The sequence below is a fragment of the Perkinsus marinus genome, assembly GCF_000006405.1.
Source record: "Perkinsus marinus ATCC 50983 genomic scaffold scf_1104296949390, whole genome shotgun sequence".
In the NCBI taxonomy this organism is placed as follows: domain Eukaryota; phylum Perkinsozoa; order Perkinsida; family Perkinsidae; genus Perkinsus; species Perkinsus marinus.
The window spans coordinates 6,182-27,470 of record NW_003209919.1 but is presented as its reverse complement, the minus strand read 5'-3'; the positions used below and the strand labels follow the sequence as shown (position 1 = coordinate 27,470).

The following is a 21,289-nucleotide window of genomic DNA, read 5'->3' as shown; positions in this document are numbered from 1 at the left end:
TTATCGCTAGCGGCAGTGCAACATGTTTACTTGTGGGATCCTCGTATTACTACGTCTACGCGATGGGATAGATTAGTGTGTAGAGTATACGAGCGGGTGGGGGGGCACGTTATGGCGTGTCGCCGGAATAGGTACATCTATGGTTCGGATGCAGTGATTATGGTGTATGATATCACTAGCTATCAGAGCTTTCAAGATCTCAACGACTGGCTGCATCTTGTTTACGGGTGTTCAGAGCTCCTCTTTCGTTCGTGTAGTTAGTTTGAGCCTTTCAGGGCAGTGAGGAGTAGCCAGACGGAGGAGAAGCCCGACTTCCCGTGAGGACCTTCCTCTGGCTGTGGCCATGTGGCAGCTATTGATAGGTTGCTATTCCTAATGGCTAACAAGGACGACCTTGAGCACATGCGTATGGTGAGCCGAGCCAAGCACAGTGTCTTCGCTCTGGAACGAGGCATGTAGGGCGACTCCATAGGTGATGATGATCTACTGCATCTTGTAGGAGTGGACACTTCCTCGTCTCGGCGAAGACTGGTGATGAGGTCGCCACTGCATTCTATCAGATAGCAGCGAATCTGGCGGGGATAACTCTGAAGGAACCGGAGATCCAAGTGGGCTTAATGTAGTGCTCTTCCTCGCAGGTAACATGTTAGGTCCATCAGAAGGTAGTGAAGGCTGAGCTCGTCGATTATCCTCAAGATGACCCACGTCATGCTCATGTAGTTGCCCCGAGGATGGCTGCTCGAACATCCAGCCGTCGATCGCGGTGTGCGGTTCAATAGTCTCATTAATGCCTTTGTGGTGTGGTCAATCTGGGGAGTCCTACAAGAAAGTAGAGTCAACGTCTGCAGAGGAAGTGATGCAAGTGGACGACTGAGCGAGTAGTTAGATGATTCTCAGGGCTGAGGGTCGTGGGTAGCCGCTGGAATATTCTCTTCTGGTGAACTGAGTGGGTTACATTATCGAGTCATCCTCAGTGATCAGACTCTTGGATTAAATGTATGAGTGATGCCAAGCCCGGCGGCCCCAGTGCCCCCAGTCCGCGATCAAGCACTAGGAAGCTCCTGGACGGGAAGCCTGGGAGCACCACAAGTGGCTGTAGCGCTCGCCATAATAATCGATTTGCTAATAAGGAAGTATCTGGTAGACGTTTCATTTGTGACTTATGGTCCGCTGTCATAAGCGCGTACATCCCCCTACTGTCTGTAGTAGATAAGGTACTATTGTGTGAAAGGTTCACCGTCCATATACAGAGGCTCGATGACATGTGATTAGTATGTATACTCACTGAAGATGGGGTAACGCTGTGGTGGTTGAGCTTGAATTTTCTGGATGCCTCCACGATGGCTTTGTGAAGTACTGTTCGAGCCTTGTTCGTGGTGTGTGAGACCCGTCACGGAGAGTTTGCGAGAAGTAGACGAACGTTGCCGGGAAGTGTACCATCCTCGTGCATAGTTGTGGATTTGTTTATGTTTTTTGCTTTTCGTGGGATAACCCGACTGTTGTTGAGCATTTCTTCCGTGGGGGTGCCACCACAAAGCAGTGATAGTCGGGAGCTCGTGTGGACTCCTGCGTCCGTCTGAGTCGACCCTCGTGTATGTGTTTGTTATTGTCAGAGTTTCGGATTGGACATATAGGGCAATGCCATGGTGGTGCTCGGTGTCCATGGCCTCATCAGCCATTGGTTGATAGCTTTATCCGAGCTGCCGCCCTAACGCGTTATCAGGAGCTTACGCTACATATACACTATATTAGTTTCAATCGTAAAGCTTGTGTTATTCGCAAATGGTCCTTTCGAACGATTAGGAGAACGCGATTGCTAGTACCACATAGATTTCTTGACGGGTTCATCTAATAGTGTCAGGAGTGGCGTCGCTCCTAGGTTTATCGCTGATCCCTGTTAGTTCCTTTTTGTACTACTCTGACAGTAGTACATTATGGTAAACAGTCGACACAACTCCCTCACGTCTACAAAGAGTCCAAATAAGGCTAGTACGATGATTAATGGAACCGACTCGGCTACAGTGAAGAGGGAGTTGGATCGTCTACTCGAAACCTACGATAATGGTAATATGTGGGCTTGGGTAAGACGCTCAAAACTTTACTATTATGATGGTTATGGCATCGTCGTTATACAAAGCTCGTATATATGCTCTCTGCATCATTGATGGGTAGTCTCTCTCGGGCTCTATGCGGAATATGTCGGATAGTGGTGTGGAGCGTAGTAGCATGCGAGGCTCGGTTTTCAACTCCTGCCCTTCCGGTTGTATTGACAGTTGTGATCGTGATGTGGTCACGTCTTCAGAGGGCGAACATTTGCTGAAAGAGCTTCCTTTGTACATTCTTGAAGTGGAGAGAAAGATTCCCATCATATTCACTATGACCGGTGATGTGATCGAGGTGGAAGAGGCGTTTGCAGCTGAGGTAGGACGGTCGGTCCGTTGTGGATCGCAAGACCGTGGGTTCGATTCTCGGTAAGGGTACATTTATCATGTATAGGAGTGTTCGGCGTCTGGGGTTCGATCGGGCAATCCCAATTCACGAGTGGTTGAAGCAGGCAAGGCAGTCACCAGAGAGATCGACATAGCGATTGACAGGTAGTGTTATGAGGAGGCAAAATACCTGTGGTCCAACATACATTGCGATGCTGTTCATGCTGTTCATAACGACTCCACTGCTATGTGGAGGCATGGTATTCAGCGCGTGAATTTGCGCTATGGTGATGTTTTGTGATGGTGTAGAATGTCAAAGACAGTGCTGCAAAATTTGTTCGCTTTACTCAGCAGAGCTTAATGGTTCCCTCGCTTATCATAGGAGTCCATATACGAATTGAGAGACTATATAAAAGAAGTGTAGAGAAACTAACATAAATTCTCCAAAATTTCCTTAGAGTTTTGATATTGTCACCAACACATGTGGAAATATTAACCACACTGGTCTTTCGGATTTTGGATTTCCGCAATTGGTTATGCAATGGTGTTGTTGGAGTCGTTGTTGTTGTTAGGCTCACTCGATTGCAGCGGTTTGTACTTATGCACGTCCCGAAGGAAGAGGATGGTAACAACTTTGGTGTGGCCGTGCAGGGGCAATTCTACTCAAAGTAGTGACATGAGGGATTGTCTTGAGCTCGGTCATTGTGGCGATTTGCAGGCTCTCTAAGTACCTCAAGTGGTGCGATGCTATTCAAGATGAGGGGAAGTCGTATCATCATTCCAGGGCAGATAGTAAGTTGATCGGCTGTCATGGGATAGGTATCCGGATCGAACCCCGCGGTCTGCATATGTTCGGATTTACAACACAAACCTTTCAATCAAGGTTTGTGCTGTATATATTAGGGGTCTCATTTTTTCATTTCTCACCGATGTTGGAAGCATTGTGAGTGGCAAGGCCGCTGGATCAATGAGATTGCTGACGGCTGAGGTCTATCATTTGCTCAGTTCTACGTCGAATGGAACTGGACGAAAAACTGGAGTTTCGCGAGACTGTCTGCGAGAAGGAGGATAAGGTAGAGCGAATATCTTCTGTGCATGCGTGCATCTGTATAGTTCGCTCACGCTAATGCTCAGGTCACGAAGTCTAAGGCGACTAAGACCGTCGCCAACGTGCCGCATATGGGAGATTTAACCTGGTCGGTTGGTTGGGGAATTTCATGGCGCGTGACGGTATCAAACTCTCTGTAGTTACCTTGCCCGACATGATGCTCTCCAATACTTCACATTGAAGAACATAATGCAAGGCTTAATCAGCATGTAATCCCTTAGTCCCCTTGCGCGTCTCCTCTTATGGGAATGCCCTCATTGTGCGTTCAGAGGCGTTCAACGTTCAATGAGTTTAGCACTGCTGGTTGTAGGTATGTACATTGTTATGTGTATGTCAAGAACAACTACGAGAAAGTACGGTGGCCCCGTGGGAGATCTGAAGGTCTCAACATGCATATGTACTGACTCGTTCGTTCCAGCAGCATCTTCGGTCTGTCATCGTCGTCGGCTATAGTAGTCGCGTGAACTAGTCCGGAGTGGCACTAAGAGATACACCCTTTCAATCTGGCTTCACGCGAGAGCTCTTGTGTTGCAGTGCATCAATGGAAAGGACTTACTGGAATTACTTTTGGGTATTCTTTCTCGTATTTTCACTAGTACATGTCGTCCGAAAGAGAGCAGCTGACACTCGAGGAGGCCCAAGCCGAGTTGGATAAGTTATTGCTTACGTATGATGAGGGTAATTGACGGGTGTTGGGGTAATGCTTATGGCGCAAGTGTGTTAGGATTAGATAACTCAATATGCGTTGTTAACAAGTGATTCTTAAATTATGTTCAATACAGTAGTTATGAAGTATACACTAGGCTAGAAAGGGAGACAAGTATCACAATAATCTGAAATTACAGGAGACACTCGTGTACAACATTTCCTCACAAAGTGCAAGTAGTCGTTCAAGCAAGGTGGAATTAGCTAGTCTCTTTATTTTCACATGCGCTCACCGGGGGAGGTTGATTGCGGAGAAACTGCCACGGACTGTGTCGTGAACACCCCTGTGGTTTTCATGTTTGTCACCGAAACATTTCAATCGGAGAATGCTGTTCTTCGGCGAGGGTGCCTCGGCCATAGGAAGTCATGTCGGGTTTCGATGATTCCGCATGTCAGTTGGTGCACGCGTGCTCAAGGAACTACCGTTGTACGTGGTGGAGTTGGAGAGAGAGTTTGCTAACGTTTTTTCTCTCGAGGGAAACATACAGCAAATCGAGGAGGCGTTCGCGGCTAATGTGAGCGGAGAAATTCACCCATCTGTATATAAACAGTCAGTCCTCTGAACGGTATACCATAAAACGTACTAATCGGAACTACTGTAGTTCGTCATCGTGTACGGCTGTCACCTAAATTCGCCTATTCTTGTATGTCCCATGTTAATTCGGCATGAGTGTCGAAGACGCCCCTTGGTAGGAATGCTCAGAAATGTCTGTGCGATCCGGGAAGGTGCACCCGGTGCTGCTGAGGATTAATAGGTCTATAATGAAGGCCGCCGAAAAGGCTATCGAGAGGTGTGAAGATCTTGGCGTTTTTATCGGAGTTTTTCACTCGTTTTTTTCTTGTCAAGATTGGGCCACGTTGAGCGATATGTGATGATTCATACACCGAGGGAAGAGGACGGGAATAATTTTGGAGTTGCTGTACAGAAAGGATTTTTGGCAAAGTACATTTGAGACGAGTTGCTATTGGGTATCAGCGCAGATAAGGGTGGTTGTGGTGAAATTGAGAGCGTTTGAGTGTTTCCTTGGAATTTTACCGCGCGCCACAAAATTATCATTGCCAGGGTGACGAAGTACATGAGATGGTGTGATGATATTCACCACGGGTGCAAAGTATATCACGAGACGAGAGCTGAGAGTAAGATGCGCCCGGGTTTATCGATCGAGAGTTGGAGGTCTGGTGGGCAGTAGAGAGCATGGAGTAGAAATTGTCTTCAGTTTTACGAAGGCTGGGAGTGGGTGAGAGGGTGACGACTAAGGAGAACTACTCTGAAAATGGCAATAAAGTAGGTGTGCTCTGTGGAGTCCTTATTCTCGTACTGGCACGGTTGTACTTGATAGAATTCATTTCGGGAGGAAATCTCTCACTCCGTACATGTGAGATGAGTGTGCATCAAAACATGTATCTGCGCGTAGTTTGTATTCCTCTGTCCATCGTAGATACAGGAGTAGCATTATGGTACTTACTGAGTAAACTATGTAACTTGTCTTTGTTCAGATCTCGTCATCTAAGGCTGTGAAGGTTGTGAACAATCCGGCTCCTATGGGGGATTCACTATGGTAATAGCAGCTCGGATTCCGGATTCGAACCTTATTTGAATCTTGCCATCATTGAGCTTGGATTCATTCCTTTCCAGTCATCTAGCCCGATATGATGCCAGACACTATTTCCAAGTGAAGAACCTCATGAAAAGCATCGTCAACATGTAGGGATGCCCGTGGAGTTGGTTATGCTCAATATCAACTCTCACTCTTGTCCTAAGCTGGCACCAACTATAGCTTAATCGTAGTCTGAGAGCTTTGAACCGCAGTGAGATTTAATTCCTTTCTCCAACCAACTCTATAGGTTACCATCTTTCTTTCATTTCAATATAAAGTAATACCTCCTCAGAGATATTGTAGGATGTCCCAGGGGTACCTCGGATCGCTGTACGAGCCGTTTCACACTCTGTGGCATTAAGCCTACTATGTATCATTGGAGTTGTGATTCGATGTTCTCTCAAATGGGCACAGATTCCTTGTGTAGATACATACATTGCTATATTTACGTGAAGCATAATAACGAGAAGGTGCGTTGGCCTAGGGGGCGTTCTGACAGTCGGAATATGCATATGTACTGACGTGTCATGGGGTATGATCATCTAACTGAAAGGTGTATAACTCTAGCATATGACCGTATCATGGGCGGCGATTGTGGTGTTGTTCAGTGGAAGAAAATATGCAGCGCAGAGATTCGCTCGATAGTGACAGGTTGGGAAATGGAGATTTGTCACGGTCTAACCGGGGGGCTGGATGAAACGCCCGAGATGAGCTCGTTGTTGACGGGTTTATCTTGGGCGTTAATCTAGTCCGATGGGGCGGCGACAATTTTTTTCATTCTCGCGGAATTTGCGAGAAAGGGAGCACTCCTAGGTATCGAATAGCAGAGTTCTCAGTCTCGCTTCGCTAAGGGTGGTATGAAGGCTCTGCGTGTTTGCATGCTCATGTTATGCTCGTCGCTGTTGGGTCTTCTTCTTTTTGCCTCCTCATCTCTAATGGTCGACCACACTGTTAGTAAGAAAAGGCGTTTGTCTAACGGAACATTAAGAAAGGATTCTGCTCACACACAGGAGAGGCTCGAGGAGCTGATTAAGAGATTTGATGCAGGTAGTGTTGGAGAGGGGCCCTGCTCTTCTCACGATCAGAATTCTCATTATTTACACCCATGCTATCCGCATATGAACTTTCGTCATAGATAGTTTCATCATATCTTTATCATAGTTCTATCGTTTTGTATTCCATTGCCGACAGCAGATTGTTTTTACACATTTGCATAATCGTTGGGTGATCACTAGGAAGCATAATCGTGTGCAGTCTATGTTGGACTTCTATGAGAGCTCGATCCTTGTACTAGTATCTATATACTACTAGTATATAGGTACTACTATATAATGTGTTATATAGTATAAGTATACTAAACACAAAATCTCACAACCTGAGTCGCAGTAATAACAGAGAAATCGAAAAAATACTGTATGTTCTATTATTTTGTGAGGGGGTTTAGTATAATACTAGTACCTCCCTGTACCTATATCATTCTCTCACATCCTGAGCTCGATCCGGAGCTCGTAAGCACTCATAAGGCATAAACTTCGAAGCTACCATCCGGTAGAGCGTCATCAAGTCTGCACTGGGGAGGATTATCTTCTAATAAATGAGCTTGCGTAGATCTGCATATAGATCCGTCATAGCTCTCGTGTTGTAGCATGTATTGGGTTGGCTTCTCAGTTGGCGAAAGCATAATACAGGAGCTGCCGGCCTTGATATTGGACTTGGAGGAGCGTGTCCCTAAAGTATTTACTCGAACCGAGGACATTGTGGAACTGGAAGATGCCTTTGCGAAGAAGGTAGGTTGGGCGACCGCCTGGGAGAGGGCCGGGGGAGGGGGGGTGGGTCCTCGCACGCCTGAGTAGTGATCCCAGCAGTGATGATTTAGGGAATATAAAAAACTATAATTCTGGTTGCTACTTGCTCGTCTTATCAAGAGGGTTGTTGGGAGGCAATAGCGATCAGAAATAGCGATAGAAATCAGGAGTATGTACAGTACAAAACAGCTCACGGAATTATGAGTAAAATGCTCACTGTGTTGGACAGAAAACCAATTGCGGTTCAAGCATCTGAGTAGGCTTATTATCCTCGTTTGGTTGGTCGCTTCTTTGTTAGCAATTGATGAAGAAATGCACTAGTACTACTATAAGAACAACTATAACTACAAGTGGCTAGCATTATCAAGCTGTTACGTGATGATGATCAGGAGTGCTCATCCGAGGGAATCCAGTCGGGGAAACCAAATCCTGTGATAGTTGAAGTTAGCAGGATCGTCACCAAGGAGTTCGACAGGGCCAGCGATAAGTAGTATACGTGGGAGAATCGTCCTTTTTCTGTCGTTACACTTGATGATTAACGATTCAAGTCTTGACAGAAGCAGCAGTGGCTGAGCAGCTTGTGTGGAGTTGAGCTTTTTTTCTTGTCTCGTAGGCTCTCTCGACTCCAGCGTTACGTTCTCATGCATGTTCCGCGTGAGGAGGATGGTAATAATTTCGGTGTCGAAGTCCAGGCACAGTTCAACGGGAAGTAGGGAGGGTCTATATAACGTTTATGGAAGAGGTTTGCTTGATAGGTTGGGTGAGTATTTGAAGTGGTGTGATGATACTCAAGACGAGAACAAGGTCTATCATCAGGCACGAGCTGAGAGTAGGGAAATTTTGTGGCGCTCGAAATGGTATACTGGCTTCTTGTTGTTGTTGTCATCAGTTATTCGGCAGATGGATTTTGAGAGGGCTGTCGAGGAAAAAGAGACTATGTGTGAAAAGGAGGACAAGGTGCGTCATCATTATAGGGGAATACACGCTTGGGGCGCTACTAGCCTCACACCAAGGGGCAAACCTCTTTTGCCATACACTATGATAAAACAGGAATAATGGGAGGTTATGGGTCCCATAGGAATTCTCCATCATGAGAACATCTCCATGGTCCGGTCGCTCTTGAACGTTCTTGCGCAGTAATTGGTCGTCGTCGTCTACGTCTTGACTCGTATAGCTCTCTTCATGGCTCCTTCCTCGACGATGGAAGCATGCAATTGACCAAGCAGCAGCAGCAATGTTGGAATATATGCTCGCTTCCTTCAGTTCAGCTCAGGAGTTTGCATACGAATTCCGCTGGAAATTTACAGAAACCAACTAGAGTATTCTCGAAATTGTCATATTATCACCAACACGCGTAGCTGACCATGTTCCCATTTTCCCACACTGCCCAGCAGTAGTGAAAATGACTGTTGTATTTTCTCCAGGTGACCAAGTCCAAGGCTACTAAATCTGTCGAGAACGTTCCTCAGCTCGGAGACCTCCTTAGGTGAGCTCGAGCGTTGCGGGAGTACCCCCTACTCTTATCGCAGTTACATCGCTCGTCACGACGCTCTCCAATACTTCACGTTGAAGAATGAACTGCAGGAGCTCATTAGCATGTAGACAAGAAGGGGGGTGGGTGGACCTTATAGTAGAAGCATTGCCTTAGGTATCTGCACTGTTATATGTATGTCAAGCACAATTATGAGAAGATACGATGGCCTCGAGGGAAGTCCGATGGCATGAACATGCAAATGTACTGATCTTCATTATCGGTGCCGAAACGGCTCTACTGAAGCACACCACCACTCGATGCATTGTCTCAATAGACCATTGGTGACCAGTGCTATCGTAACGTAGAAGAATGATAACAATAACACCCCCACTGCCAATAGCAATACCAAACTGCCTTTACGTTCAGTTGGTATATTCACTGCCGATGTTGAGCACGGGGAAGTTATAGAAAACTTCGCTCCGCCTTTTTTGTAGTTTCTTATATGGAGAAGCCTCCACTACGATTGCTGTGGCTGTTGCTGTCGGTGCTGTTGTACACAGTATTCGCAGGCAAAGGCTTCTTCCCGCCTGAGAATGGGAAGGTGGTGGAGGTAGATGGCGACTCACTGATAAATTTGACTGAGTCGGGGCCTGAGTCTGGAGCCACTAGAATTGTCCTGTTTTACGCCACTTGGTGCGGCCACTGTGCTCACTTCGCCTCGGAATACGAGATGGTCGCTGAGGTTTTCTCAACAGTACCCTCGCTGTCCTTCCTTGCTATTGATTGTAATGAGTATAGGGAAACCTGTAGATCAGCAGGCGTCGATAGATACCCGACTTTGGTCGGTTATAGGGATGGCGAGAAGACCGGACCGGAGTGGGATCGCCGAATTCGGGCTGCTGATTACGTCAATGAGCAGCTGCCTGAGCGCCTACAGCTCGCCGAAATACCGACAACTGAGCACCTTAGGGGGGCACCGGTGGAAATGAAGGAGAGCAAAGGAGAGGGAAAGTCCGATACGGCAGAGGCTAGAGTGCATGATGGAGTCTTGGCTTTCGCTAATCTGATGGCGACTGCAGTCTTTCCGGCAGGCCGGGACTCTCTGGAAGGGGATCGTCTGGATACCCTTAAGTACGTGGTATTGCCTACAGTCGCCACCTTGCATCCCGATGAGGGCTTTCGTGGAGAGATAGCCGATATTGGAGAGGAATTGCGGAGTGTTTACTCTCTCGCTCGGGACCAGTGGATGGCCTTGTTGGCTGATAAGCCTCTTCTAGGGGGCGAAATTGCGTTATCTGAAGCGCTTGCCCCTGAGAGTCATTGGAAGGTCTGTGGACAACTCAGCTGCGGACTGTGGCAGCTCCTTCATCACCTTACGTTGGGGGTTGATCGACCGTATAATGGGCAGAAGCACCAGAATGATCTGACTGGGGATCGTACCGGTCTAGCTGCTATGACGGGGATTAAAGCCATCGTATCGCAGTACTTTGCATGTGAAGAGTGTAGGAGGCATTTTGTCGAGGACTATGATAAGTGTCTGTACGGCCGCTGTGTGGATGGTGATTCGCCCACGAGGGAGGAGACTGTGATGTGGTTGTGGAGATTCCATAATGCCGTCAATGGTCGGGTGTTCGCCCACCGAAGTCCTGGGGGGGATGTCAGGAAGGCTCAGTGGCCGCCAGCCTCTACATGTCCACCATGCGTATCATCGGCGACAGGAGAATACTCTGAGAAGATCGTTTATCATTGGATTGTGCGAACATACCTTGGGGATATGCTCAAGGGTGAGACGCCTTTCACTATGGCAACATCACCGGTAGGTTTCGCTGGGCTGGGCTCGCATACAGCGGCATCAATATGGCCGGCTCGTTATGGTGAGGTATGGAAATGTTAGTCCTTGTTGTGAGATTGATGGTTCTAATGGATCTTCCGCGAACGCTGCAGTAGTGTCACTTGACTGTATTCTCTTCAGCTTCGGACGGTTATGCTGCTACTGCTCTCTCTCATCGGAATCGGTGGGCTCGTCCTTTATCAACTACACCAGAAGCAGGCAGCATACAACGATCGTCTCGGTAAGAAGTACCTCAAGGAGTAGCCGAGTTATCAACGACGATGACTCATTTTGAGGAGCGCCGCCGCCGCTGACGTATAGCTTCGTTGCGACCATTGATTGTATTATGACTGTCTTCAGTAGTGCAACCGTATGCCCTGTTTCACCATTGTATGACACTTTGTATTAGTCTCGAATACTTAGTTGTGTTAGTCAGGCAGGGAGGGGGTATTCTTGATCGCTTAGCAACGGTCATCATCAGAGGAAGTAGAGGAATTCGTGTATCGATAGAAATTCACGATTCCGCATGGGAGTAAAGAATCTCTTGCAACACCTAAAGGGATGCACAGCGATGAAGCAGAACATATCCGACTTCAAGGGGAAGCGTGTAGGGATTGATGCAATGGTAGGTGTTGGCTAGAAGAGTGTTCATGCTTTGTCGGATCGAGATTGTGGCCCTGTCCGTGGTGGTCTTCATCGACGTCGTTTAGGAAATATTCACTATCATGTTAGAATCATAGCTCACTGGTAGATACACTCGTTTTCCTTTTCTCAGTGCTGGATGCATCGTGGAGCAATTGCTTGTTGTTTTGAACTGGTGTCTGGGCGTGAAAGCGATAAGTTCCTCACGTTCTTCCTGCGTATGATTGCCCTATTGCAAGGCTATGAGTGAGACTGAGAGTTTCATTTCCATTTTTGTAAATAATCACTCGGGACTTTGGATCTCAGCGTAACTCCAGTGGTAGTCTTCGATGGATGCCGTATGCCAGGCAAAGCCGAGGAAGAGAAGAAGAGAGGTCAGTTTCGCAGCATTCAGCCATCGAAGTGGTTCATCAGGCGAGTCGAGAGAGACTGCCGCGGACTCGGCTAAGGCCATGATTGAGAGCCTCGGTATAACACAAGCATCACAGATGACAAGCGAGGTGCGAAGCAAATGTATGCAGGCTGTCAGGATTACTAAAGAGATGATACAAAAGGTGACTCCGGGAATTGAACCTGGATCTTCCGTTCACTCAGCCAACGGGACGAATGCCATAATCTGTTGGACTGCTCTCAGTGTAGATTTTATACTGTACGATGTTGACACGTAGTGTATTGTAGATCACTATTAGCCGATGTCGTCTGTGCTCCATAGGATCATTAGGTGCAGAGTACTCATGAATGTCCAGTGCCAGTATTTGGACCTGGATTTTTCTCTTGTTTGGTTAGTGGTGTGAGTGTTCTAGCCTGTTAGACTATGCTGGATACTAAATAGTGATCGTTCGGTTTCATCACATGATGGGCTATTGGAAATCTGGTTCGAGTAGGTGATGTGTGCCTTGAAGGCTCTAGGGGTGGAGTTCATAGTTGCGGCATACGAAGCTGATGCTCAGCTCGGATACATGTATTCCGCTGGTAATGGATTTGAGCGTCGGAAGTGAGCCTGTTATGCGCCTCTTTCCATCATCAGGTCTGGTCGATGCCGTGATATCCGAGGATAGCGATGTACTCCCGTAAGTGTTGCGGACCGTTGTATGCTTTGCTCTCCAAGTGTTGTTGAGGTACGGCTGCAAGGTGATGATTGCGAAGTTGGACCAGGCTGGAGACTGCCAGGTCGTCGACATATCTTGGGCATTGAAAGGCGGCAGCAAACTCAAGGTGTGCGATCGTTACCCCTGCTCTGCGATAAACTCGATTCTAGGAAAAGTCGAACGAGCAAGAGGACCAGCGGCTATCCTTTAGAGAACTTCGCGACAAGTACGGCGCTGATTTAGCTAATTTACGTGACTGGACTAAAGAGGTGTTCATTGATGCCTGTGTGAGCGGGGATGGGCCCCCTTCTAGACACATCGATACCTGACCTACTAGGTTCTCGCTGGATGTGACTACTCTCATGCATGCAATTTGAGCGGGATGGGAATTAAGACTGCAATGAAGCTGGTTAACAAGTATAGAAACTGGCAACGGACTCTAAGAGCTCTGAAGATTGAGGACAAGTTCAGGAAGCAACTCGCCTATGAAAAGTGGGCCATTGGATTCCCCGCGTGGGAAAAGGAGGAGAACCGCGCCGCTTCGTTTGAAGGTTTGAGACGTTCCGGAAGAACTTCGAGTTGGCTCGAGCCGTTTTTTTCTTCCATCGAGTGTTCGATCCGAGAACGAAGAGGTGCATAACAATGACGGAGGATACAAGGTGCGAGAGAATATCCAGTGCCAGGATTTGAACCTGGATCTTTTGCAAGTTTTATGAGAGGTGCGGTTGTCTTAACCTGTAACACTAGATCGGACGTATTATTATCGATCAATGGAGATAATATCTCCTTCGACTTTGTGTCCTACGTAGCTGTAAGTGTCGATCTCAGTTCTCTACTCACGGAGGCCGGTCGCCTCGAATTTTCTGGTGCCTCCATTACGGATGTCGTCGGTGGCCTCGTGGACATCGATGTGATGGATGCGAAAATCTGCGCTAGAACGGGCCAGCCTATTGTACGGATAAGCACAACAGCCAGGTCTCCACACAAGGCATCACCACTCAGGACTTGTCCGCTGCTACAGTGGAGGATTCTGCTTCTGTCTCGAAGGTCGCGGAAGCTCATAGCCAGCGCGTTGCATTGAATAAGATGGAGTTCGCAGCTTTGAAGCGGTTCGTTGGTTTGTTGTGCCCTTCCTTATGCAAAACCGAGATCGGTCAGGTTCCAGGAGGAATATGAGCAGCTTCGGGAACGGCGACAGAAGCAACGAAGGCTCGAAGAGCAGGCATTAGCAGGAGCCGAGAAAGCGCGAGGAACGAAAGGCGAGGCACTGTGTGGGCAGGATACTCAGGTTGCCACGCCTGTGTTGTGCAGCTCGCAGCAACCTTTTGTCAGTTCCTTGCCGGGCTAACCCGAGCGCTGGGAGGCTCTGTGGCTCGCGGTGCTGAGAAGGCGCGTGTTAAAGAGGACAGCGACCCTGTTTCTCAGTCGTCTAGTGAGTGGGGGATCGAAGGCGACTGGTGAAGTCCGCTACCAGGAGCTACTACGGAGACAACACTAGAGAACGAGTTCGAGTCTGAGATGCTGGGTGGACTACCGGGTTCCGCTATGGTCGAGGCTGATCAGATGGACGAGGATGAGGAGGAATTCGATATGGAGGATCTACTTGACCACCTCACCGCTAATGATGCATCCAGTGATGCGATGGAGTGCCTTCTGTTTCACGGCGTGCTCAATTTTACCGATGCTCAATACTCACGAAATGCTCACTGAGATGGTTGTGACTGTTAAGCTCGAATATCCATCCGCCTCTTTGGTTCAAAACGAATAATCCTCTCTATCGAATGAATCATGAATGGAATTATTTGCTTGAGTGTATGTCATGCAGCTCCATCGCTTGAATGCTTTGGATCACTCTTGTTATCAGTTACGGACGCTGCTACAAGAGAGCCATCAAAGGTGGTTAACGAGTCCTACCATATCGAGCTTAATCTACTCATCGTGCGCAGATGCCGGTCTCCTGTCGCGCTGCACCGACACGCCGTAAACTCTCGGCTAATCCTTTTGCCGCGGCACGTCAGTCTGGTACATCTCATAGTGTACATGTTCAGACGTAGGAGATAGAAAGGTACGTGGTAATAGGATTGGTGACAGGTCCCACTTGTCTGAGCCGACTCTGAGTATAGCGAGGCGGGGTGTGGAGGTCCCACTGGTGAAAAGGAGTCGCGAACCGCTGGGTAATTGCTTCTGGACTGTCACTTTTACTCGCCCGTGACCTCTGCAGAAGAAGAGTCGTCGGCCAAGAAGCCTCGAGCAAGCTTCTCCGTATTTGATCGAACCACTTGGAAGAAGCGAGCTGCCAAAGGGCCAGCACAAGTCGAGCTTGTCGGAAGCATCTATCATATTGATTACCTGCGCATTTGCTGGCATTCAGATCACCACTTTGCATACGAAGCTCCCTCCCCCCTCTGCTCTGCGGCGGACTACTTGACTGTATACATGGTGACGGTGGAGCTAGACCAAACCTGTTCTGAAAGTTCATTGAGATTGGTTCAGAACGGGTAATTCACACTGTACGTTATGTTGTTTCTTTGCACGGCGATTTCCACCACATATCACTCGCGTTTGGCGTCTCGGGGGGATCGGCGTTAACACGATAGCACAAGTACCATACCAAACAGTTCGCTATTGACACATAAGTAAATCGTCAATATTCAACGACGTCAATATAGAAGGTCGATGAGTAGCTAACATGCAGATTGTCGCTCTCGACTGTGAAGTCAAGCCCGGGCTCGTTTCCAATGTGCGATGATAGATATTACACGATAAAGGTCCGGTATTGTTCATTAGAAAGCGTAAGACAAGGACTGAAAGCGGACCCGTAGGACCGCTAGTTTATCTGAAACTGAAAGGACCCGATTAGTTCAGCTGGATAGAATGTCTGCCTACGGAGCAGATGGTCGTAGGTTCGAATCCTGCATAGGGTATACATTAACCTCACTTCCTCTTCATCCATTCTACGTCAACGAAATCGGGCATCCGATGTGAAGCTCCACCTAGTTTGCACAAGACGCTGAAGGCAAGCACATTGAAAGCCCCTCCGACTCGAGAGGGTGGGATTGGAGAACCGAGGCGCCATTCAGCGAAGGCTGGATTTCCAAGTGTGCGCGAGATTGCCAATCAAGCAACGTTCAACGTTGCCACTAGTCTCAGACTAGTAGTCTCATTGTCTTATCTGTAGATCGGCAATCGGGGAATCCATAACCTGCAAATGCGCCGAAGATTCTATGTGGCAGGGACCGCATGGTGCGAACTAGGTTTTACTTGTTGCACACCGATACGGGCCCGGCACACATCCCCCGGGTCGGGTGGGTGTGGTTAAAGCGCATCAGGCCAGTGGTGCATTACTGCTCCACATGGAAACAAGGAATTGTTAGGCTAAGTTCCGTGGGATGGCCGCACATGTATCTTGCACGCATGTGTGCGTATGCACGTACAGATTGTGTGCTCTTCGCGGTGCGTTCCAGGTTTGCATAGTCTCTCGTTACTAAGGTGATTTCACTGCCGCAACGCTTTGCTAAGCTCTCAATGAAAGCCCCTCCGACTCGAGAGGGTGGGATTGGAGAACCGAGGCGCCATTCAGCGAAGGCTGGATTTCCAAGTGTGCGCGAGATTGCCAATCAAGCAACGTTCAACGTTGCCACTAGTCTCAGACTAGTAGTCTCATTGTCTTATCTGTAGATCGGCAATCGGGGAATCCATAACCTGCAAATGCGCCGAAGGTTCTATGTGGCAGGGACCGCATGGTGCGAACTAGGTTTTACTTGTTGCACACCGATACGGGCCCGGCACACATCCCCCTATTCCAATCCCGCACTCTGGATTCACATATGGTATCGTGGTGGTAAATCAATGTAGGAGGTAACTACATACTTCCCATGCCCTGAATGATTGAGACTGAGTCATAGGATCATCCTCTCGTGGGGTCATCTCATCATCATGAGACCGGTCGGATCGGCACTCCTCCCGCTCGCGGTACCGACAGTACCAACTCGAGGTGTAGGTGGTTCGCTGATTCGACGGCAATGATGAACAGTTCCTGACCACCTCGTGCACGAATCCCTAGCCAAGATCAACGGCGAGGATAACACGGATCAGCTGAGTACTCCAATCGGCCTAGCTCCTGACGAGGAACAGGGAGCTGTTTTTTTCGCTGGTTCGAGTCCCAATGCTGCAGCCTGCAGGTCTAGCGGTATTCTTCAGGGCTACACTGTAGCATCCCGATTCTCACCGATGATTCTTAACATTCTAGTTTATTGGGATGCATGTCGGCTGATATCAACTTGATATCAGCTAATATTATCAAGTTACAATACAGCTAGCAGATCTCTTAATAACACATGAAGTTCCGCGCTGGGAGGTCAACTCAACAGCATCCCATACCCTTAAGGTTTGGCCATTCGTGGATCCACCTGAGCCGTTCAGGACGGACGGCGAACAGTCCGTAGCGCTGACTAACATTCCGCGCATACATTGACGCATTAATGTGAGGTGGTGAGCTGCAACCTTCCGGGAGAGCTACGAGAATGGTGGTGCACACCGATGCCGTAATAACAAAGTTGTTACAACATTGCCATCAGCTTCGTCACGGAGCCCTGAGGGTTTATCCGGGGATAAAAGGTGTGTTAACCTCATAACCTAAGGTAACTTACTTAGTATCTGGTTATGTCATGATGTGCGCTCCGTAGCTCATTGAGATCGAGATGATTCCATACCTTAAGTTGGTTCATCATATCGTTATTTCGAGTCTCTTGTCTCAAGTTGGTTGGGAGACGCTAACCTATGTCAGGCCACATGAGCCATATTTCGTGACATAGTTTGTGTGACCAAACATATCCTGTGAACCCAGAGCCCAAGTAACATCCTGTGATCCGACTTCGGCTTCACAGTGTTTGGTCCTCTCCCACACTCCCGACCAATATCCAGTCGATGAACAGATGTCTTTCGGGATGAAGAACAAGTCTCGGTTAGTAACCAATGGTTACTCTGCCACAGGAGATATATATAACTCATATAATATGACTCATATTATATGAGTAGACACGAAATACTCGGAAGTTCGCAAGTCAATTATCGAACACAAATCCAGAGGATTCCATCCTCATAGAAGTTGAGATGGCCGACCCCGGACATCTCCCGTCCCCGTTGGGCAGGTGCAACAGACAGTGAGACGGCTAGCATCTCAGCCATATTGCGGTCCGATGGACCGAGGCAGCGGGCAGTGGCTCATAGTGATAGAGATGGCTGATTTCTCGGTCATCCTCTTGCCCCCTGGACCGATGTAACAACTAGTTACTCACAGTACTTGGAATGGCAGATTTGTCAGCCACTTCTTGGCCTCACTGGACCCACGCAACACTCAGTTGCTTACAGCACTTGGAGTGGCCGATTCCTCAGCCACTTCCTGGCCCCACTGGACCGACGCAACTCTCAGTTGCTCACAGCACTTGGTGTGGCCGATTACTCTGCCACTTCCTGGCCCCACTGGACCGACGCAACTCTCAGTTGCTCACAGTACTCGGAATGGCGATTTCTTAGCCCATTCTTGGCCCCACTGGACCGACGCAACACTCAGTTGCTCACAGTACTTGGAGTGGCCGATTGCTCAGCCACTTCCTGGCCCCACTGGACCGACGCAACTCTCAGTTGCTCACAGTACTCGGAATGGCGATTTCTCAGCCCATTCTTGGCCCCACTGGACCGACGCAACACTCAGTTGCTCACAGTACTCGGAATGGCGATTTCTCAGCCCATTCTTGGCCCCACTGGACCGACGCAACACTCAGTTGCTCACAGTACTTGGAGTGGCCGATTGCTCAGCCACTTCCTGGCCCCACTGGACCGACGCAACTCTCAGTTGCACACAGTACTAAAAATGACCAATTTCTCAGCCACTTACCGGTCCCGCTGGACCGCGTTCTCCACAGAGAACGTTGGGGATGGACAACGTTCATCAGAAGTGAACGAGGTGAGAGTTTCCACTTCTACCCTCGAACGCAAGCGCTAGTCATATCGTAGTGTCTCACGGTGGTTAGAATGGTTGATTTCCTTTTTCGACCATCTCCCAGGCCCGCTGGGCCGGTAGACTAATTACCGTGGACGAATAACGTTCCCCACAGAGGACGTTAAATATAGGCACGAACGGGGTGGAAGTGTACGCTTCCACTCTCGTCGCACACGAGCGCTAGTCACCCCATAGGAACTCATACAGTATGAGTCATACTTGGAATGGCCGATCTCTCGGCCACTTCCCGGCCCCACTGTGCCGAATCAACAAGTAGACTACCCAACGTAGTCGGATATACGCCTCCGCAGACGACGTCAAAACGCATCAGGCCAGTGGTGCATTACTGCTCCACATGGAAACAAGGAATTGTTAGGCTAAGTTCCGTGGGATGGCCGCACATGTATCTTGCACGCATGTGTGCGTATGCACGTACAGATTGTGTGCTCTTCGCGGTGCGTTCCAGGTTTGCATAGTCTCTCGTTACTGAGGTGATTTCACTGCCGCAACGCTTCGCTAAGCTCTCAAGAGATAGTGGTGCGCACCAACGGCTGTACCTGAGCGATCCGGATTCCGCTCACGCATCCTGACGGATTGACCAATTACCGCCTAAACCATTTCGGAAGAGTATTCAACTTTAATATCAATTAAAGTGACTAGCTTCATCGCCCGATTAGTTCAGCTGGATAGAATGTCTGCCTACGGAGCAGATGGTCGTAGGTTCGAATCCTGCATCGGGTATACATTAACCTCACTTCCTCTTCATCCATTCTACGTCAACGAAATCGGGCATCCGATGTGAAGCTCCACCTAGTTTGCACAAGACGCTGAAGGCAAGCACATGAGATAGTGGTGCGCACCAACGGCTGTACCTGAGCAATCCGAATTCCGCTCACGTATCCTGACGGATTGACCAATTACCGCCTAAACCATTTCGGAAGAGTATTCAACTTTAATATCAATTAAAGTGACTAGCTTCATCGCCCGATTAGTTCAGCTGGATAGAATGTCTGCCTACGGAGCAGATGGTCGTAGGTTCGAATCCTGCATCGGGTATACATTAACCTCACTTTCTCTTCATCCATTCTACGTCAACGAAATCGGGCATCCGATGTGAAGCTCCACCTAGTTTGCACAAGACGCTGAAGGCAAGCACATGAGATAGTGGTGCGCACCAACGGCTGTACCTGAGCAATCCGGATTCCGCTCACGCATCCTGAATCGGCCACTCGATGTGAAGCTCCAACTAGTTTGCACAAGACGCTGAAAACAAGCACATGAGATAGTGGTGCGCACCAACGGCTGTACCTGTGCAAATACAGTCCCGATCGCAGCTTCCCACCCAAAACTCGTTAACTCAACTCGTCCCGCCCTGCCGACTTCATCTGTGGCCATCGGACGGCCATCCTCACACAGTTGAGGATCGCACGTCAAGATGCAGACAACCAGAAACTACCGGGTGGCAGAGGGTGGGCAAAAGGAGCCAGCACGCTCACCAACAACTGATAGATGATAAAGTAAGGTATCAATAATCCTCACACTAACACTTAGGACAAGCAGCAACAACGTCGCACGAAATACACAGGTTCAGAGTAACTAGCTTCGCGGGCGAGCGCGTCACGGTCCTGTTTTTGCACCACTCTACACTCCACAAGCTTCGTGTAGGGTAACATGCAAATACAGTCCCGATCGCAGCTTCCCACCCAAAACTCGTTAACTCAACTCGTCCCGCCCTGCCGACTTCATCTGTGGCCATCGGACGGCCATCCTCACACAGTTGAGGATCGCACGTCAAGATGCAGACAACCAGAAACTACCCAAACCCCACAGAGGATCGGCATAAGAGAGGGACTAGCCATACCAATAATCGTTAGCGCTGCCTCTAACTGAGTGACCAGATCTCGCAAGGATCGGTTGCTGCCAGCTGTTCGGACTTCCAGACTGGAGGCTCCAGCACATAGCCGATGATGCGCTTCCGTAATGGTCGTCGTCGCCGGCGTCACCAGTACCACATATACTCATAGTAGTTCGGAACTCACTGACTCGCCCATGTTGGGTATAACGTAGTCATATGGAAATCCGTCACCACTCAGAACCAAATAGTCACCGTAGTGTTGCCGCTGCAGCCCGTCGTGTAGCGATTCAGTCATCCCCGCATACTGCGGGCCCCTGCTTGCAGCGGCTATGGCACGACTCGCATAGGTACCCATAGGTTTGAATCATAGTTTCTTGAGTGTACCGGTCGATTGCTGCGAATCGCCATCTGCCAGAAATACTTGTGAGTGTCTGTAACACCAACGCCTTGCAGACCAGATCGTAGGACTTCAGAAAGTGATCCCTGCTTGATAGCTTCTCACCGTGAGAATCTCACGTGAACAAGCCAAGGTGAGTTGTCGCCTCCTTCATATCCAACCTGAGGTTGGCAACCTCCTGCCTTCATCGAAGGATCAGGAATGTAGTATGCATCGGACATAAGGTCGTGCCGATAGTCCCCACCACATGAGCGATCGTGACTCCTGTAGACTGCGTTGCCTTGCTGATCGGTCTTGCTCTGAGGGATATGCACAGTAACCCCAACCACTGGCCTCATCTGTGTTGATATCGTTGA

At 48.8% G+C, this 21,289-nt stretch overlaps 6 protein-coding genes and 3 non-coding genes across 9 annotated transcripts; all 9 read left to right on the top strand.

The window, feature by feature from the left end:
- On the top strand, positions 1 to 779 carry Pmar_PMAR025029 (conserved hypothetical protein; the record flags this gene model as incomplete). Its single annotated transcript, XM_002778451.1, has 5 exons — positions 1 to 32; positions 262 to 317; positions 363 to 455; positions 500 to 608; positions 651 to 779. Coding segments are annotated over 5 exons (419 nt in total), but the record flags the coding sequence as incomplete, so codon positions are not given.
- Positions 780 to 1,910: 1,131 nt separating this feature from the next.
- Pmar_PMAR025028 (conserved hypothetical protein) lies at positions 1,911 to 3,984 on the top strand. The gene is made up of 9 exons (XM_002778450.1): positions 1,911 to 2,064; positions 2,303 to 2,421; positions 2,497 to 2,594; positions 3,002 to 3,097; positions 3,148 to 3,221; positions 3,435 to 3,502; positions 3,564 to 3,625; positions 3,678 to 3,746; positions 3,848 to 3,984. The coding sequence occupies exons 1-9, from the start codon at positions 1,935 to 1,937 to the stop codon at positions 3,939 to 3,941; spliced, it is 810 nt and encodes a 269-aa protein (XP_002778496.1). The 5' UTR covers positions 1,911 to 1,934; the 3' UTR covers positions 3,942 to 3,984.
- A 152-nt stretch (positions 3,985 to 4,136) lies between these two features.
- Positions 4,137 to 5,951, top strand: Pmar_PMAR025027 (hypothetical protein; the record flags this gene model as incomplete). Its single annotated transcript, XM_002778449.1, has 7 exons — positions 4,137 to 4,215; positions 4,639 to 4,757; positions 4,936 to 5,033; positions 5,306 to 5,379; positions 5,460 to 5,527; positions 5,740 to 5,801; positions 5,879 to 5,951. The coding sequence occupies 7 exons, from the start codon at positions 4,137 to 4,139 to the stop codon at positions 5,949 to 5,951; spliced, it is 573 nt and encodes a 190-aa protein (XP_002778495.1).
- Positions 5,952 to 6,745: 794 nt separating this feature from the next.
- On the top strand, positions 6,746 to 9,519 carry Pmar_PMAR025026 (hypothetical protein). Its single transcript, XM_002778448.1, has 9 exons — positions 6,746 to 6,887; positions 7,509 to 7,627; positions 8,035 to 8,132; positions 8,259 to 8,354; positions 8,401 to 8,474; positions 8,535 to 8,602; positions 9,070 to 9,131; positions 9,175 to 9,243; positions 9,294 to 9,519. Exons 1-9 carry the CDS (start codon positions 6,776 to 6,778, stop codon positions 9,385 to 9,387), a joined length of 792 nt encoding a protein of 263 aa, XP_002778494.1. The 5' UTR covers positions 6,746 to 6,775; the 3' UTR covers positions 9,388 to 9,519.
- Positions 9,520 to 9,621: 102 nt separating this feature from the next.
- Pmar_PMAR025025 (conserved hypothetical protein) lies at positions 9,622 to 11,214 on the top strand (the record flags this gene model as incomplete). The annotated part of the gene is made up of 2 exons (XM_002778447.1): positions 9,622 to 10,935; positions 11,092 to 11,214. 2 exons carry the CDS (start codon positions 9,622 to 9,624, stop codon positions 11,212 to 11,214), a joined length of 1,437 nt encoding a protein of 478 aa, XP_002778493.1.
- A 251-nt stretch (positions 11,215 to 11,465) lies between these two features.
- Positions 11,466 to 15,196, top strand: Pmar_PMAR025024 (exonuclease, putative). The gene is made up of 20 exons (XM_002778446.1): positions 11,466 to 11,575; positions 11,726 to 11,838; positions 11,899 to 11,966; positions 12,007 to 12,146; positions 12,477 to 12,564; positions 12,620 to 12,662; positions 12,711 to 12,807; positions 12,851 to 12,967; positions 13,018 to 13,172; positions 13,232 to 13,339; positions 13,509 to 13,632; positions 13,683 to 13,789; positions 13,839 to 13,968; positions 14,013 to 14,112; positions 14,155 to 14,313; positions 14,545 to 14,576; positions 14,627 to 14,730; positions 14,772 to 14,854; positions 14,902 to 15,002; positions 15,052 to 15,196. Exons 1-20 carry the CDS (start codon positions 11,477 to 11,479, stop codon positions 15,106 to 15,108), a joined length of 2,025 nt encoding a protein of 674 aa, XP_002778492.1. The 5' UTR covers positions 11,466 to 11,476; the 3' UTR covers positions 15,109 to 15,196.
- A 334-nt stretch (positions 15,197 to 15,530) lies between these two features.
- Positions 15,531 to 15,604, top strand: Pmar_PMAR025023. The gene has a single exon. It is a non-coding gene; the product is annotated as a tRNA-Arg (tRNA).
- Positions 15,605 to 19,348: 3,744 nt separating this feature from the next.
- On the top strand, positions 19,349 to 19,422 carry Pmar_PMAR025022. Its single transcript has one exon. It is a non-coding gene; the product is annotated as a tRNA-Arg (tRNA).
- A 241-nt stretch (positions 19,423 to 19,663) lies between these two features.
- Positions 19,664 to 19,737, top strand: Pmar_PMAR025021. Its single transcript has one exon. It is a non-coding gene; the product is annotated as a tRNA-Arg (tRNA).
- Positions 19,738 to 21,289: the final 1,552 nt, after the last annotated feature.